The sequence below is a fragment of the Felis catus genome, chromosome D3 (genome assembly GCF_018350175.1).
Source record: "Felis catus isolate Fca126 chromosome D3, F.catus_Fca126_mat1.0, whole genome shotgun sequence".
In the NCBI taxonomy this organism is placed as follows: Eukaryota; Metazoa; Chordata; class Mammalia; order Carnivora; family Felidae; genus Felis; species Felis catus.
In genome coordinates, this window is record NC_058379.1 from 80,958,793 (window position 1) to 80,972,689 (window position 13,897).

At 46.5% G+C, this 13,897-nt stretch overlaps 1 protein-coding gene across 5 annotated transcripts in view; it reads right to left on the reverse strand.

The window, feature by feature from the left end:
* Window positions 1-1,700: 1,700 nt before the first annotated feature.
* KDSR (3-ketodihydrosphingosine reductase) overlaps window positions 1,701-13,897 on the reverse strand; it is a 39,606-nt gene continuing 27,409 nt past the window's right edge. For 3 of the 5 annotated variants that reach the window (XM_045041072.1, XM_045041069.1, XM_045041073.1), the window contains 4 exons: window positions 13,527-13,610; window positions 9,623-9,724; window positions 7,970-8,221; window positions 1,701-5,543 (listed from right to left, as the gene is read on the reverse strand). In XM_045041072.1, the coding sequence (XP_044897007.1) occupies window positions 5,424-5,543; window positions 7,970-8,221; window positions 9,623-9,724; window positions 13,527-13,610 (558 nt within the window). In that variant the 3' untranslated portion in view covers window positions 1,701-5,423. The remainder of the gene's footprint in view (window positions 5,544-7,969; window positions 8,222-9,622; window positions 9,725-13,526; window positions 13,611-13,897) is intronic. The other 2 variants (XM_045041070.1, XM_023242075.2) reach the window with 2 other exon arrangements.

Here is a 13,897-nt window from a genome sequence, read left to right on the forward strand (position 1 = left end):
CACCTGGGCACCACCCTTTCCTTACGTGTCCCCTTCTTGCAGCTCTATAAACTGTGTGCTTTCTGGAATCCGCCGAAATCCCCCGTGTCTTCTGCCCTCGTACGTCTGCTTGTCTCGCTGAAATGCACCCAATCTTCTCGTAACAAATTTTTACTCATTCCTCACGTTTCATCTCCAGAACTTCCTCCCCTGTGAGACCATGCCTCACCTCCCTGGGCAGTCCTACGAGCCCACAAGAGGGTCGGTACTGAGGAGAGAAACTTAAAAGTCGGAAAACAGGGGTTTGGGTCTGGGCTCCATCACTTAGCAGCTGTAACCTTGGGATAGTTACCTAACCTCTCTCTGCCTGTGCCCCTCCGTATAACAGGGGGGTATAAATAGTACCATTTGAGGGTTAGTGTATGATTGAAATGAATTAAATGTGAGACGCTCACAACAGTGACTGGCACGGGCTACGTGTTTCAATGTTAATTACGATCTGTGAATCATAGCTATTGTCAGATTCACAGTGTAATTTCTGGCATATGTTTTCCTCTGTAGATTACAAACTATTTGAGGACAAGGACTATATTTTTCCTTTGTGCATTCCCAGCCTAGAATAGTCTCTGACATTCAAACATTTGTGGCGTAAAATGCGGAGGCCCCAAGCTGAAGAAAGGCATGGGGGAGTGATTCCTCTTTCTCCAGGAAGACTTGTAGAGCCTTCAGAGGGATGAAGGCACAGGGACGCAAGAAACGAGAAATGTAATCACCACCACGGAGGGACAAACTCTTTATGCAGATGGTATCCCTGGGTGCCTGGATGCCGAGCTCATCACGGGCACTCAATAAATATGTTCAAAGAGGGGAAATCGGGGGTATGCAACAGGAGTGGAACAAAAGAAGTATTTTTTTTCCTTTTTAAACACCTCCGTGTGAAAATTATAGAAGGGATGTCGTGTGCCGTTAATGTACAGACGTTGCTCAAATTAAAAGAAAGCTTAAGCTTGCAAACCAAGATGTCCAAAGAATCTCTTCACAATGTAAACCAAATTTTCCCACCTGAGGACTGAGAAATATTAAGGCATGTTATTTTATATATCAGTCTTCTGTGCCCCTCAGCATCTAAGAGATATTTCATTGTTAATATATGCAGGTTTAAAGTATGGGAAATTGGGGCGCCTGGGTGGCTCAGTCGGTTAAGCGTCTGACTTTGGCTCATGTCATGATCTCGTGGTTCGTGAGTTCGAGCCCTGCATCAGGCTCTATGCTGACAGCTCAGAGCCTGGAGCCTGCTTCGGATTCTGTGTCTCCCTCTCTCTGCCCCTTCCCCACTCACACACAGTCTCTCTCTCTCTCTCTCAAATATAAATGAACATTTACAAATTTTTAAAAAGAAAGTATGGGAAATTTGTTTTTATATGAAACATAATGACATTAGGAAACTTTACTAAATTCCACATTTCTTATCCTTTTACTCAGGTATCCGCCCCCCCCCCCCCGCCATCTGAGTCACACAAACACAGAATGTATTTGAAATGAGGGCTCAGAATACCAAGTACTTACTCTGAAAATATTACTTCCTAGAAAATGATCGAAACCAAGCCTTGCCAATGTTTAGGATGCAAGGTGAGGATAACATCATGAAAGAGATCTGTGTTTTGCTTAATTCACTGTCTCTTAAAAATGCAAATTTCTAGAAAAATAAGTTTTCAAATCTGTAAAGCTTGTTCCCCCTTTATTTTTTTGTTGTGATTCAGAAATACAAGATATGAAAATGAGGTTACAATTCTGCCACAAAAGCTTCCAAAGTAGCAAACACAAGTTCTAATATATATCAAAATAGCCATGTGCATTCTTACACTTTAAAAATGTCTTTAAAGTTGCCCCATCAAGCAAGTGTAAAATATAATAGCTATTAACTCCTCTTCAAAATATCAAATCTGCCATCACTGCAGCGAACTAAGCAAGGTTTAGTCCAGGATATGGAAGGTTATGTTTAGTAGGTACTTTTTCAAACGGAGTTACTAATAAGAACTAAGGACATGAGAAAGATACAAAGCATCGTCTATCAAAAACTATGAATATTTAAAAGTGTCCTCATGTGAGTAAGACATGTTTAAATTAGAACATGACATAATAAAATTAAATCTGTTGATGATATAATTCAGTAAAAAAAAATTTTCACGGTATTGCCTTCTTCTAGAAAGACAAAGACGTACAATTCTTTGAATTGAAGCAACTATTTCCTAAATGTTTTTGTCATCTAAATATTAGAAACGGTCTCTCAATGTTTCACTTCCAAGAATCGACAATATACGGTTTAACAAACAGATTTAAAACTAAACGTATATACGTATTAACGTAAAGAGGCCATTATGGACAGCATTTTTAATTCTCTCTCTCTCAGCTTTGAAAATTAATTATTAAAAAATACAGAAAAGAACAATTACCTTGACTTGGTTTTTTTGTAAAAAAAAAAAACAAAAAAAAAAAACCTTTTTTAAACCTTTTTCAGTAATGAAGGGTCCTTGAATATATTTTGGTATTTCTATGGATGAATGACATCAGGCGTTTTCAAATAAATATACTTGCAAATACGCTATAACAAAACAGTAAAACCAAAGCCGGCAGAGAAAAGATTTAGAACCAACACTCACATAATAAACTGTTGTTGGCTACAAACAGAAAGCCAACATTTCATCAGAATTGTAATTAAACTCTTTCTGCCACAGGTAAGGCATAGACACTTCTGTTGAATCAAGGACCCCTTTAAAAAAAAAAGCCAATAGCTTCCTGAACAATCTGACTCATGGTTTTTTGTTTTCCTTCCCCTGAGCAAAAACACAAGTCTACGTAAAAAAAAAAAAATGAATAAAAATTGAGCCAAAAAAGATAAAAAAATAGAATTTGCCTTTGTCCTATTTTCATGTTTCGGATGAAGTCAGATCTTTGCGTGATGCTGCTGAATTTCTATAATCCTTTACCAAACCCTTAGGGCCAGATGTGTTTCAGATTTCTTAATTTGTTAGATTTGGAAAAGGTATATGGGACATACACTGGATATTACGGAACATCTCCACAGAATCTGGGGCAATACCTACAATTAAACCCACTAGTGTCTCTTCAGGAAAAAGGAGTAGTAGATGAAATGGATAAATCAAAACTATAATACATCCGATTTGGCTATCAAATGAATAATGGCACTAAATTTAGAAAGAGGAAAAAAAAAAACCACCTTAGTTTTCAAAGCTTTCTGGATACAGAGCTTTGGCCCTTTGACATCTCTGACAAAAAAAAGCCCATTCCCTGACATTTTGGTCTAAGCAAAATCTGCTCTCGTGAGGGAGCTTCCATTGGGCTGGGGATAACAGTTCCCACCATGGAACAGGGGCTCTTAAGTTTGTTCAGGTAGCAGATTCCCTGGAGGTAATAACAGTACAGTCTATGAGGATAACTTGAGAAGTGTCTATTGAAATAACTGTGGTTAAATAGTGAACTGTATTAAATGAGACACCATCTTGGACTAGATTTTCATATAGACCAGCAGTAGAAAGTGCTGATATTCAAGGAACATTTAGGAGAGAAACAAATACAAGTGAGAAACATCCCGATATTAACATAAATGTTTTCTGTACCTTAAGGAGACACAGTCATTACTCTCTCTCAGAGGCTGTGAAATACGACCCAACATAGTTTGCAAACAATAAACAAGGGCTGTATGAGACTGAAAGAATCATCAAAGTACTGTGGCGTCAACCCACCCCCACAAACTGCAATGAAGTCACTCCAAGCAACGTATATATTCAATAATAACTTCTTCTATCTTTGTCAGTGTTAAAGTATGCCATTCCCAGATCCTCATTAAAAGAACACCAGGAATTAAAGCCATGAAACATTTTACTGGAAAAAAAAAAAAAAGAAGAAGTCATTTTGAAGTCAAGAGGGCCAAAAACTCAAGAGCAAAAAAGGTTGGCTATAATTTTTAAGTCTTTAATCTTTTGTATGCATAGTATATGCATACTTGTGTATGCAAGGAGGAGGGGGGTAGCATTATGAGGAAGGTGACTTGCCTTCAGCAGGGGAGCGAGTACAGTGATGGCGTGAAGCAGGGAACATCGGCCAAACTCATCAGAGGCACTTTATTGTAGAAATCCACTAAACTGAGCAACGGAGCTTGGGATCTAAAAACGGCAGCCACGGGGCCGAGAGGGCTCCAGGGCTATGTGACAGGAGTGATAACTGGGCTTCCTTACCATGGGGCACGGAGAGAAGGTTCTCTGGGTCAGCAGGAGTCACGGAAACGATGGGTGATCATTTTCTTGCCAAGATGAGGATCTGCGAGCTCGGCCCTGTCCTATCTTCTTTTTCTTAATGAGGAAACCGTACATGGACGCTCATCAGCCTTTCCTAAAAGCTACATGTATGCTACGAGAAGAATGTCACGCTTTTCTGAGTTTTTTTCGTGTTTTAATTAATTCGTGAGTTAATTTAAAAAGTCAAGTCAAAAAATTTTCACTGGTCATTTTTTGGTTTTGTTTTTGTTTTTTTACAAAAATAGTATAGCAGTATCAGCAAAACTGGAAAGGAAGGGATGGGAAGAATGGAAAGAGCCCTCTAACGGAATGGGCGGGCTCCACGTCACCATGGCTATTGAAGAAATTGTAAACTTTTAAGCTTCTAAGATTTTATTTCTCTTCAGAAAAAATTGGGGGAGGCTGCCTTTCCCCGTGAATGAAAAAGGAGAAGTGCTCTAAGCATTCGCGTCTATCTAAAGGAGGCAGGAAAGCGTGATTTTTCCTACTGGAGGATCCTTCTCTCCTTCCCTTCCACTGCACTGCCCTCTCTCATCCCCCTGTAGTTTTATGGGATCAAAGAGAGAGAGAAGCCACGAGTTTCCACCAGAAGCACAGTGAGTCAGGGGCTCTCTCGGGCATTCAGGCTCTCCAGCAATGTGTGAAACTCCTCTTGAATCAAATACACCATGTTAAAAAGAAGGGGGGGGGGGGGAAAGGCTCCCAAAACCCACAGAATGCCTCTCGTGGAAGGTTAAGAATGTCCTCGAGACGTCGTCCTATGTATCATAAGGTACATTTCTGGGCTTAATCTCAGTGGAGGAAGAAAAAGAATAAATAGAAAAATGTAAATGATCACTCTGGAATGACGTTCTTTCCCCTGCTCACAGGCCCTTCGGTCCCATACGATCCTCATGTCTCCACCTCAGACAATCAGGGGCCTCCCGTTCCATATTTGCATAGTATTAATAATATCACCTGGCGCTGAACATCTATCCCCTCGCCTGAGCCAGGTATCTGAAGAGCGCTGGTCCAATCTCACAGATTCAAAAGCAACACATTTAAGTGGCTGTAGGCCACAATCTGGGTCCCTTTAAGCAGCAGGCTGTTCAGATTATTTAGAAACAGCCTTTTCTCCCGGGGTAAGAATTAGGCAGTTTTGTCTGCAACTTCCGATTTCGCTCTCTGCATCATGCAGCGACGGACTATGCTGTCGAAACTTCCCAGGTAAAACAGAGCAATGGTGCGGAACAGGCCCATGGTGACCACCTGCAAGACAGAGACAGACCCCTGAGCTCGTCCGACAGCACAAAACAACAGCTCTCTTCAAGGGTTTGTTTTTAAGTTTTGTTTATTTTGAGAGAGAAAGGGAGAGAGATGGAACATGAGTGGGAGAAGGGCAGAGAGAGAGGGAGAGAGAGAATCCCAAGCATGCAGGGCCCAATGTGGGGCTTGAACTCACGAACCGGGAGATTGTGACCTGAGCCGAAGTCCGATGCTTAGCCAACTGAGCCACCCAGGTGCCCCTGATAAACGGTTTCTAAGACACGTCTTCCCATCTGCTCCAAGGATAGGCACGACGAAAACCCCGGAAGCGTCAGGACAACACAGAGGACAGGAGCTGTCCGCTCTGCACCCCTGGACGGCACGTGTCCGTCAGAGGTGTCACAGCGAAGTATTTGTCCAATTAATAAACTCACATTATATAAAGAACAAAAACAGGTATTCCCACTAGTCCTAGGGTTCTACCAGCTAGGGAAGAGCCACTCCAGCATCCCAAATATCCAAACTACCATTAAGGCTTTGTGGTGCAAGACTTCCGTTCTGATCGCAAAAGTCAGACCACCGTATGCTCAGCGCTAACACTGTGGGCAGAAAGACACCGTGCTTGCCCTCCACGAGCTTATTAGATAATTGGAAAGACAACCAGCTGGAGGAGGTAATTACTGCGTCCAGTTGAGACAGCGGATGTCCATTAACTGTCACTCTTTCTGCCACTGCGCTCTCCCTAGGAATTTTTTAAATTCCTAGAAACACAAGGAAAAGCATTTTCAAATACACCCGTTCTCAAAAACCTTGCCTCCCACGTGCCCTTTTCCAGAAAAGTATTAGAAGAGTTAAAAAGGCACATTAAGGGGTCAACAAAGAAAAACAATGTCATGTGACCCAGGAGGCGGGGGACCCGGCCCAGATGAGAGGCAGAGGGGACCCCCGGACTTGCGGCAGTCAGTTCTGACGGGTGGCTCGGAGGCTCCAGGAAGGATTCCTTCCAGAAGGGGAAATTGACAGAGTGCCCGATATGTCAGAGAGGAAATGAAGACGGTCATTGTTAATCATACTTAGAAAAAGGCCAATAATGGTTCCGGGGAAAACAAAAGGTTGCACAAGAAAGGAAAATTGATAATGTGTAATACGGAGTTCGGCTGCGAATAACATTTAAATAGCCAAAATAATGATGACCTCAAATACAGATCTAACCCAAATCGCAACAGAAGTAAAAAGGGGGGTGCGAATGGAGGGGAGGTGGCTGTAAGCGGAAGGAGGAGGGCGTGAAGACGAGCTAACTCCTCGTCTGGGTAGAAATCAGCGGAGGGGGCCACGGCAGTCTAGACTCTGGATGCACCCTCGATGGAGATGTGGAGGCGAATCTCAGGAGGCCCCGCCCACGGGACAGCGCGGTGGTGCGGGGGGGGGGGGGGGTGGGCATGTGGCACAGGGGCCGCTGTTGCTCCGAGGGAGCCCTGAGAACACTGGTTCTCTGAAGGGCGTGTCAGGACAACGCTGAAAAAACTAAGAACCAAAGGGAGGCTGGAAAAAGGCAAAGCGACAGGGCCAGCAATGAGGTCAGTGGTTGCCCGGGGTTCAGGAGGAGGGAGGGAGGGACAAGCAGGCGAAGCACAGGAGAATGTTCGGGCTGGGCAACTATCCCACGTGACAGTCCAATGATGGTCACGTGGCGGCTATACACCTGTCAAAACAGGTGTGACCCCAAGACTGAACCCTAATGCAAACCAATGACGTCTGCAGACGGGCTCATCACCGGGGACAACAGACGGTGCTAATTGATGCAAGATGCTAAGAATGGGGAGCCGGGTGGGGACAGGAAGAGAGCTCCCTAATTTCAACTCAAGTTTTTTTGAAATGTTTTATTTATTTTGGGGTGAGTGAGCATGAGCGGGGGAGGGGCAGACAGAGAGGGGGGCAGAGGATCCCAAGTGGGCTCTGCCCTGACCTCAGGGAGCCGGATGTGGGGCTCGGGGAACCCTGGGGTGGTGACCTGAGCGGAGGTCCACCCAGGCAACTCAGCCCAACCAACTGAGCCATCCAGGGGCCCCTCAACTCAAATCTTCTATCAACATAAAACTGTCCTAAAAAATAAAGTTTATTACTTGAAAAGAAAAAACACCTAACAGAAAGAAAAACACATCAAGAAAAAGCAACTGTAACACCGCATGCCAAAACACCAAAATACTTAAGTCCAAGGAATTTTACTGTCTTGGGAATTTTCTGCAAAAAAGCAACATATAAGGTGAGACTTGCAGTTGGTGGGTTGGTTGGAACAGTTGGTCAGAAAAAGGAAGCGTGGGGATAGAGGGGCAGAGACAAAGTCTTGGAAAGAGGGGGAAGAAAGGCAGAGGGTGAGCGGAGTCAAATGTCAGAGGGTTACCCCATGTGACGTCACGGAAGCTGTTTACCTCAGTGGTACTGGGGAGCCACTGAGGGTTGCCATGCCAGGTGGGTCTGCAGTTCAGAAAAACCAGCGTGGAACAGTGATGGCGCTCTGGTGCACCGGGCCTGGGACGGGTGCTGTGAGGCCCCCGGGATGGGGGGGCCGCGTCCTGTGTCACCGGAGGGGCCGCCACCTGCCCCAGCTGGTTACTGCCAGGTGCCGTGAGGCCTTCTGATTTCCCAAGAGAAGTCCGAAATCTGGACTTTGTGTGGAAAAGCTAATTAAAAAATTTTTATCTCAACAAGCACACTCGTACCAGATGAACCAAAAACATTTTATAGGCCCTCGGGCCCCCAGTGACGACCTCTGGCTCGCAGAGCGTGAGACCCAGGCAGGGAGCCGACCGCGGCGTCCCAGGCCCGAACTGGGAGAGCAGCGGCCGCTGGGGAAAGAAGCGGACCAGGGACTGGAGGGAGGGAGGGATGGACCTGACCCCTCACACGCAGGGCAGAATGAGGGGGGCAGGGACGCCACCCACTGCCTCGTCGGGCTCCTGAGTGAACACGAACACTGATCCTGATCACAGCGCCAATACGGAATCGGGGCCGGGACGCTGGGAAACAGGGCTCTACTGTGGGCAGTGCGGTCACAGCCCGGGGAAACGTCTCAAAGAAGCGTATTCGGCACCGGAGTGGAGGAAGCAGCTCCGTGCTCAAGTTTTAGGTTTGGCGTCACGGAAGCAGAAGGGACAAGGTGACCACACAGCACGTGAGGAACGCAGGCGGCGGCTCCAGCCAGCCTCCGAAGCTCCTAGCATGTGCCAGGCGCGGGCTGAGAGGGGCGTCATGTAGTACAGCCTCCATCTCTAAGAGGAAGTCACGGAGTCGTGGAAGAGAAGAGTGAGGGAAACCCACACCCGCGTCATTTGGGTGTTCAGTCTAGACACGGTCGGCGGCACGTAACTTCGTACCTGGTTATAAACTATATAAACTACCCAACGGCGTAGACAGGCCCCTTCGCGGGCAGCCTTCTCTCCGTCTACACTCCACCATCCGCCATCGGGTCTGTGCAGAGCCAGCCCTCTGTTAGGACACTTGTTATATGACATGGCACGGGTAGCACTTTTTTGTCTGTCTCTCCCCCTAGCCCGTAAGCCCCTGGGGCTGGAGACATTGCTCCCTCCTGATTCTGCACGCAGCACATCCACAAGCGGTTAACTTCCGTGTGGCCTGGATGGACCAGAATTTGTGGAAGAGTAGGCTCTGTGTTGAATCCTTGACTCGTTACCTCCCTAGGCTTAGTTGCCCGTGACCTGACTCGCCTAGGAAAGGTGTTCTGTTCCGATACCCAGTACCTTGCATCACTCTACCGCAAACACTCGGATCGGTGGTTCTCAGACGAGAACCCGGACGAACACCCCGAGGGCGGAAGCGGCCTTCCCTCTCTGTGTCCACAGTGCCCAGAACACAGAAGACCTCTCCCCTGTCGGAACCCCTCCGGTGGTGTCTTTAACCTACGTCCAAGTTTCGTGTCCCTGACACAGGGAGGGAGACAATGGATACTGCCCCATCCTCAGATGAAGGCACTGAGTCTTCCTTTAGCCTTTTCTCATGGGGGTTCAATGAAAGGCACTGTCTGTCTGTGCATCCATCTGTCCGTTGACGTAGGCATAGCTCACCTGCTGGAGCCCTTCAGTAATAGAAGTCACAGGAGCCATTCCACAGGTCAGGGATGAGAGCATGTACCCATCTGAGCCAATGGAACTGTTAAAATTTCCTTGCTAAAAGAAAAGGAGAAGAGGCAATGGTAGTAACCAGGAAAGGAAACAGCACATCAGAAACAACGAAGCGGGCCCACTCCAGGTGGCACACCAGGGTGACAGAGCCTACGTCGGAGCTCACAGATGAACGTGGCCTTGGCAGATGGGCTGGAATAGGGACACAGGTGGTTCCCAAAATGTACGTCCGTGGACGCTGGGGCTCCTGAGACCCTTTCAGGGGATCCAGGAGGACAAAATGATGGTCATAACAATACGAAGACCTTAATCGCCTCGTCGCCGAGTGACATCTGCACCGATGGGCGAAACTGCTAGCTCATCAGCACAAACCACAGTAGCGGCACCTCCCCACTGCCACACGCACTTGCAGTATTAAATGTACAGAAATTTAAAAAGTCTTTAAAGAGGCGCCTGGGTGGCTCAGTGGGTTGAGCGTCTGACTTCGGCCCGGGTCATGATCTCATGGTTCGTGAGTTCAAGCCTCCGTTCAAACTCCTTGCTGTCAGCGAAGAGCCTGCCTCGAATCCTCTGTCCCCCTTTCTTCTGCCCCTCCCCCACTCTCTCTCTCTCTTCCAAAAATAAACAAACATTAAAAAAAAAATCTTACAATAATTTTTAAATGTCAGTTTTGCTTTAAAATGCCCTTGATAGGGGTGCCTGGGTAGCTCAGTGGGTTGAGTGTCCGACTCTTGACTTTGGCTCAGGTCATGGTCTCACGATTTGTGAGTATGAGCCCCACACGAGGCTCTGCACTGCCAGTGTGGAGCCTGCTTGGGCTTCTCTCTCTGCCTCTCTCTCTCTGCCCCTCCCCTGCTCGCTCGCTCTTTCTCAAAATATATAAACTTAGAAAAATTTTAAAATAAAATAAAACGCCTTTGATAAAGCAATAAAATTACTCATTTTTTTTAATTTTTTTTTTTAACATTTATTTATTTTTGAGACAGAGAGAGACAGAGCATGAACGGGGGAGGGTCAGAGAGAGAGGGAGCCACAGAATCCAAAACAGGATCCAGGCTCTGAGCTGTCAGCACAGAGCCCGACGTGGGGCTTGAACTCACGGACCGCGAGATCATGACCTGAGCTGAAGTCGGACGCTCAACCGACTGAGCCACCCAGGCGCCCCTAAAATTACTCATTTTATTAAATCTCAACCCTTAAGGGCAAGTCTTAAGAGCCTACGTCACAAAAAGAGAGGGCACACCCAGCGCCATCTGCTGTGTTCTGTACCCAAGGGGGACGGCTGCCCAGCAGAAAGGCCCTCCTCTGACCGTTTAAGTCATGAAAATTAATCTGTGGTTATTCAGACTTGGGTATTTGGAAGACATTTTGTGGAACACGAATGACAGGAGCCTGTGACTTCAAGGAAGGCTGGCAGCTTTTATGGTCAATGTTAACATCTGAGCTTTCAAGGAAAAATTACGATTTGTGAAAACCTGTCCGCCATTGTGAGACTGTCAGCTGCCCAATATGTAAAGACTTTTATGATAAGACCAGCGGTGATACGAATGGATGAAATTTGGTTTTTTTTTTTTTTTGGTAACTCAATGAACCCATATTTTCCACATGACGGATGCATAACATTACAAAATCATGAATGGGTACAAAACATGCAAAGTGCAAAGACCAACGGGTTTTAATGTAACAGAGAACAAAAAGTTCATTAATGTGGTTTCCAATTCCACACTGTAATTAACCTTTAAGAAACTACTATTCATCCGGTTTGGGTTTAATATCAAAGAAGAATGTCTGCAATTCTCTGAAAAGCCTATTTAATATTCCTCCCTTTCCTAACTACATATCTGTATAAGGGCAGATTTTTTTTTATATCCTTCACTCCAAACAACATTTTAGGGCAGGCGGAATGCGGAGGCAGTGATAAGAGTCCAGCTGTCTTCTTTTCACAGAAACATTAAAGACGTCGGTGAAACGTAAAACAATGGCACCTTTCTCGCTGAAGTTGTGTTTTGGGAAACTATTATTGTAGAAAAATTGCATTAAGATGTAATGGGTTAAATTGTGGTTATTTTAAGCGGATTAATAAATACTTTTTAGATTATGCATTTGCAGTTTCTAATACGGCAAGCATTGATAAATATAAATCTGTAAAGAAATCACTGGGATAGTCAATAGTTTCCTGTGGAAAGTGGCCAAAAAATGAAGTTGCAAGACCACCTGACTCAAGGAGCCCTGCCAACATACAAAGAGCTATTTCAGATCGTTCAAGGCACGGGGTGTGTCCGCTTTGATCTGAGGGGAGCAGGAAAAGCTAAGTCCGCTCGATCCACTCCTGCCATCTTTCTGTGCCCTTTTTTTTTTTTAATGTTTATTTCTGAGAGAGAAAGTGCAAGTGGGGGAGGGGCAGAGAGAGAAGGGGACGGAGGGTCTGAAGCGAGCTCCGCACGGACAGCAGTGAGCCCCACGTGGGGGCTTCAACTCACGGACTGTGAGACCCCGACCTGAGCCAAAGTCGGACGCTTGGCCAACTGGGCCACCCAGGCGCCCCCCTTCTGTGCCTTTGAGCACAGGGCACGGGTGTCCCAACTGGCTGTATCTTAATGGAGTTCGATACTTCTCGTAGCCTGCTCAGCCGGTGCTCGTGCAACAGTGCATGCGGCCCTTCAGGGAGGCTGAGCAGCCCGCTGACACCTCATTGCACGGGTCCTCAAATCTCCCACGTGCGGCGTAGGCCTGAAGTTTACAGACATCCCCCGTTGGTGTGTGTTCTTCTGCACGTGGGCTGACAGGATGTTGTCAAAAAGTGTGTGGCAGTCGGGGCGCCTGGGTGGCTCGGGTGGTTAAGCGTCCGACTCTCGGTTTTGGCTCAGGTCGTGATCTCACAGTTCCGGAGTTCAAGCCCCGCAGCGGGCTCTGTGCTGACAGAGAGGAGCCTGCTTAGGATTCTCGCCCTCCCTTTCTCTCTCTGCCCCTCCCCTGCTCTCGCTCTCTCTGTCAAAACAAATAAACACCTGAAAAAGAAAAAAGTCTGTGGCACATACGTTGTTTTAGAAGATGGCAGGCTCCAGGGGCGCCTGGGTGGCGCAGTCGGTTAAGCGTCCGACTTCAGCCAGGTCACGATCTCGCGGTCCGTGAGTTTGAGCCCCGCGTCAGGCTCTGGGCTGACGGCTCAGAGCCTGGAGCCTGTTTCCGATTCTGTGTCTCCCTCTCTCTCTGCCCCTCCCCTGTTCATGCTCTGTCTCTCTCTGTCCCAAAAAAAATAAATAAAAAACGTTGAAAAAAAAAAATTTAGAAGATGGCAGGCTCCAAACAGACTCAGCAGCCTGGAGGCACATTATCTGGGTGGACAGGATGGTGGCCTGGTGGGGTTGGACACACTTCCTTATTAGTGAACATTTGGGGAAAATGGCACTGGGAAGCAGGAAGGTGGAAGAAAAAGTCCTTCATCAAGGAGTCAGGCAGTTAATGAAGTACCTAACATCACCTACAACTGCGAGTGCTGTGGGCAAACAGCAAAAGGCAGCAGGGCCAGACATGGAACGTGGTCCCCACTACTGACACACGGCTCGAAGGTCTCACGTTCTTTTTAAAGAACCAAAGTTCCCAGACATCCTTACTCATCAATCTGTTCCTAAGGTTGAGATATGTACTTAGTTTCCAGAAGCCTACTACTTTACATGGAATCAATAAAGCATCTAAGGGAGAAGAGTGGCGTCCAACATGCGACATGAATGTGACCCAGAAGTAACAATGACTAACGCTTTAAAATAAGCCCTGGGACAAACATCGTATCTCTTTTCAGAAATCCAGCATCACAACTATTAATGAAGAAAACAAGGACCGTACTTACTATGGCATCCTTAACAATTTGTTTGGCCACTTGCTCTGGTTTGCAAACAGATACGGTCTCTGAAATCAGACGAGTCTCCAGAGGCTGAAGGTGGGAAAAAAAATGGATGCATCAGTACCATTATTGCCCATTAAATTAAAGAACAAAGAGTTCTTTTTTTTTTTTTTTTACATTTATTTATTTTTGAGAGACAGAGAGAGACAGAGCACAAGTGGGGATGGGGCAGAGAGAGAAGGAGACACAGAACCGGAAGCAGGCTCCAGGCTCCGAGCTGTCAGCACAGAGCCTGACGTGGGGCTCAAACTCACGGACCGCGAGATCGTGACCTGAGCTGAAGTCGGACGCTCGACCGACTAAGCCACCCAGGTGCC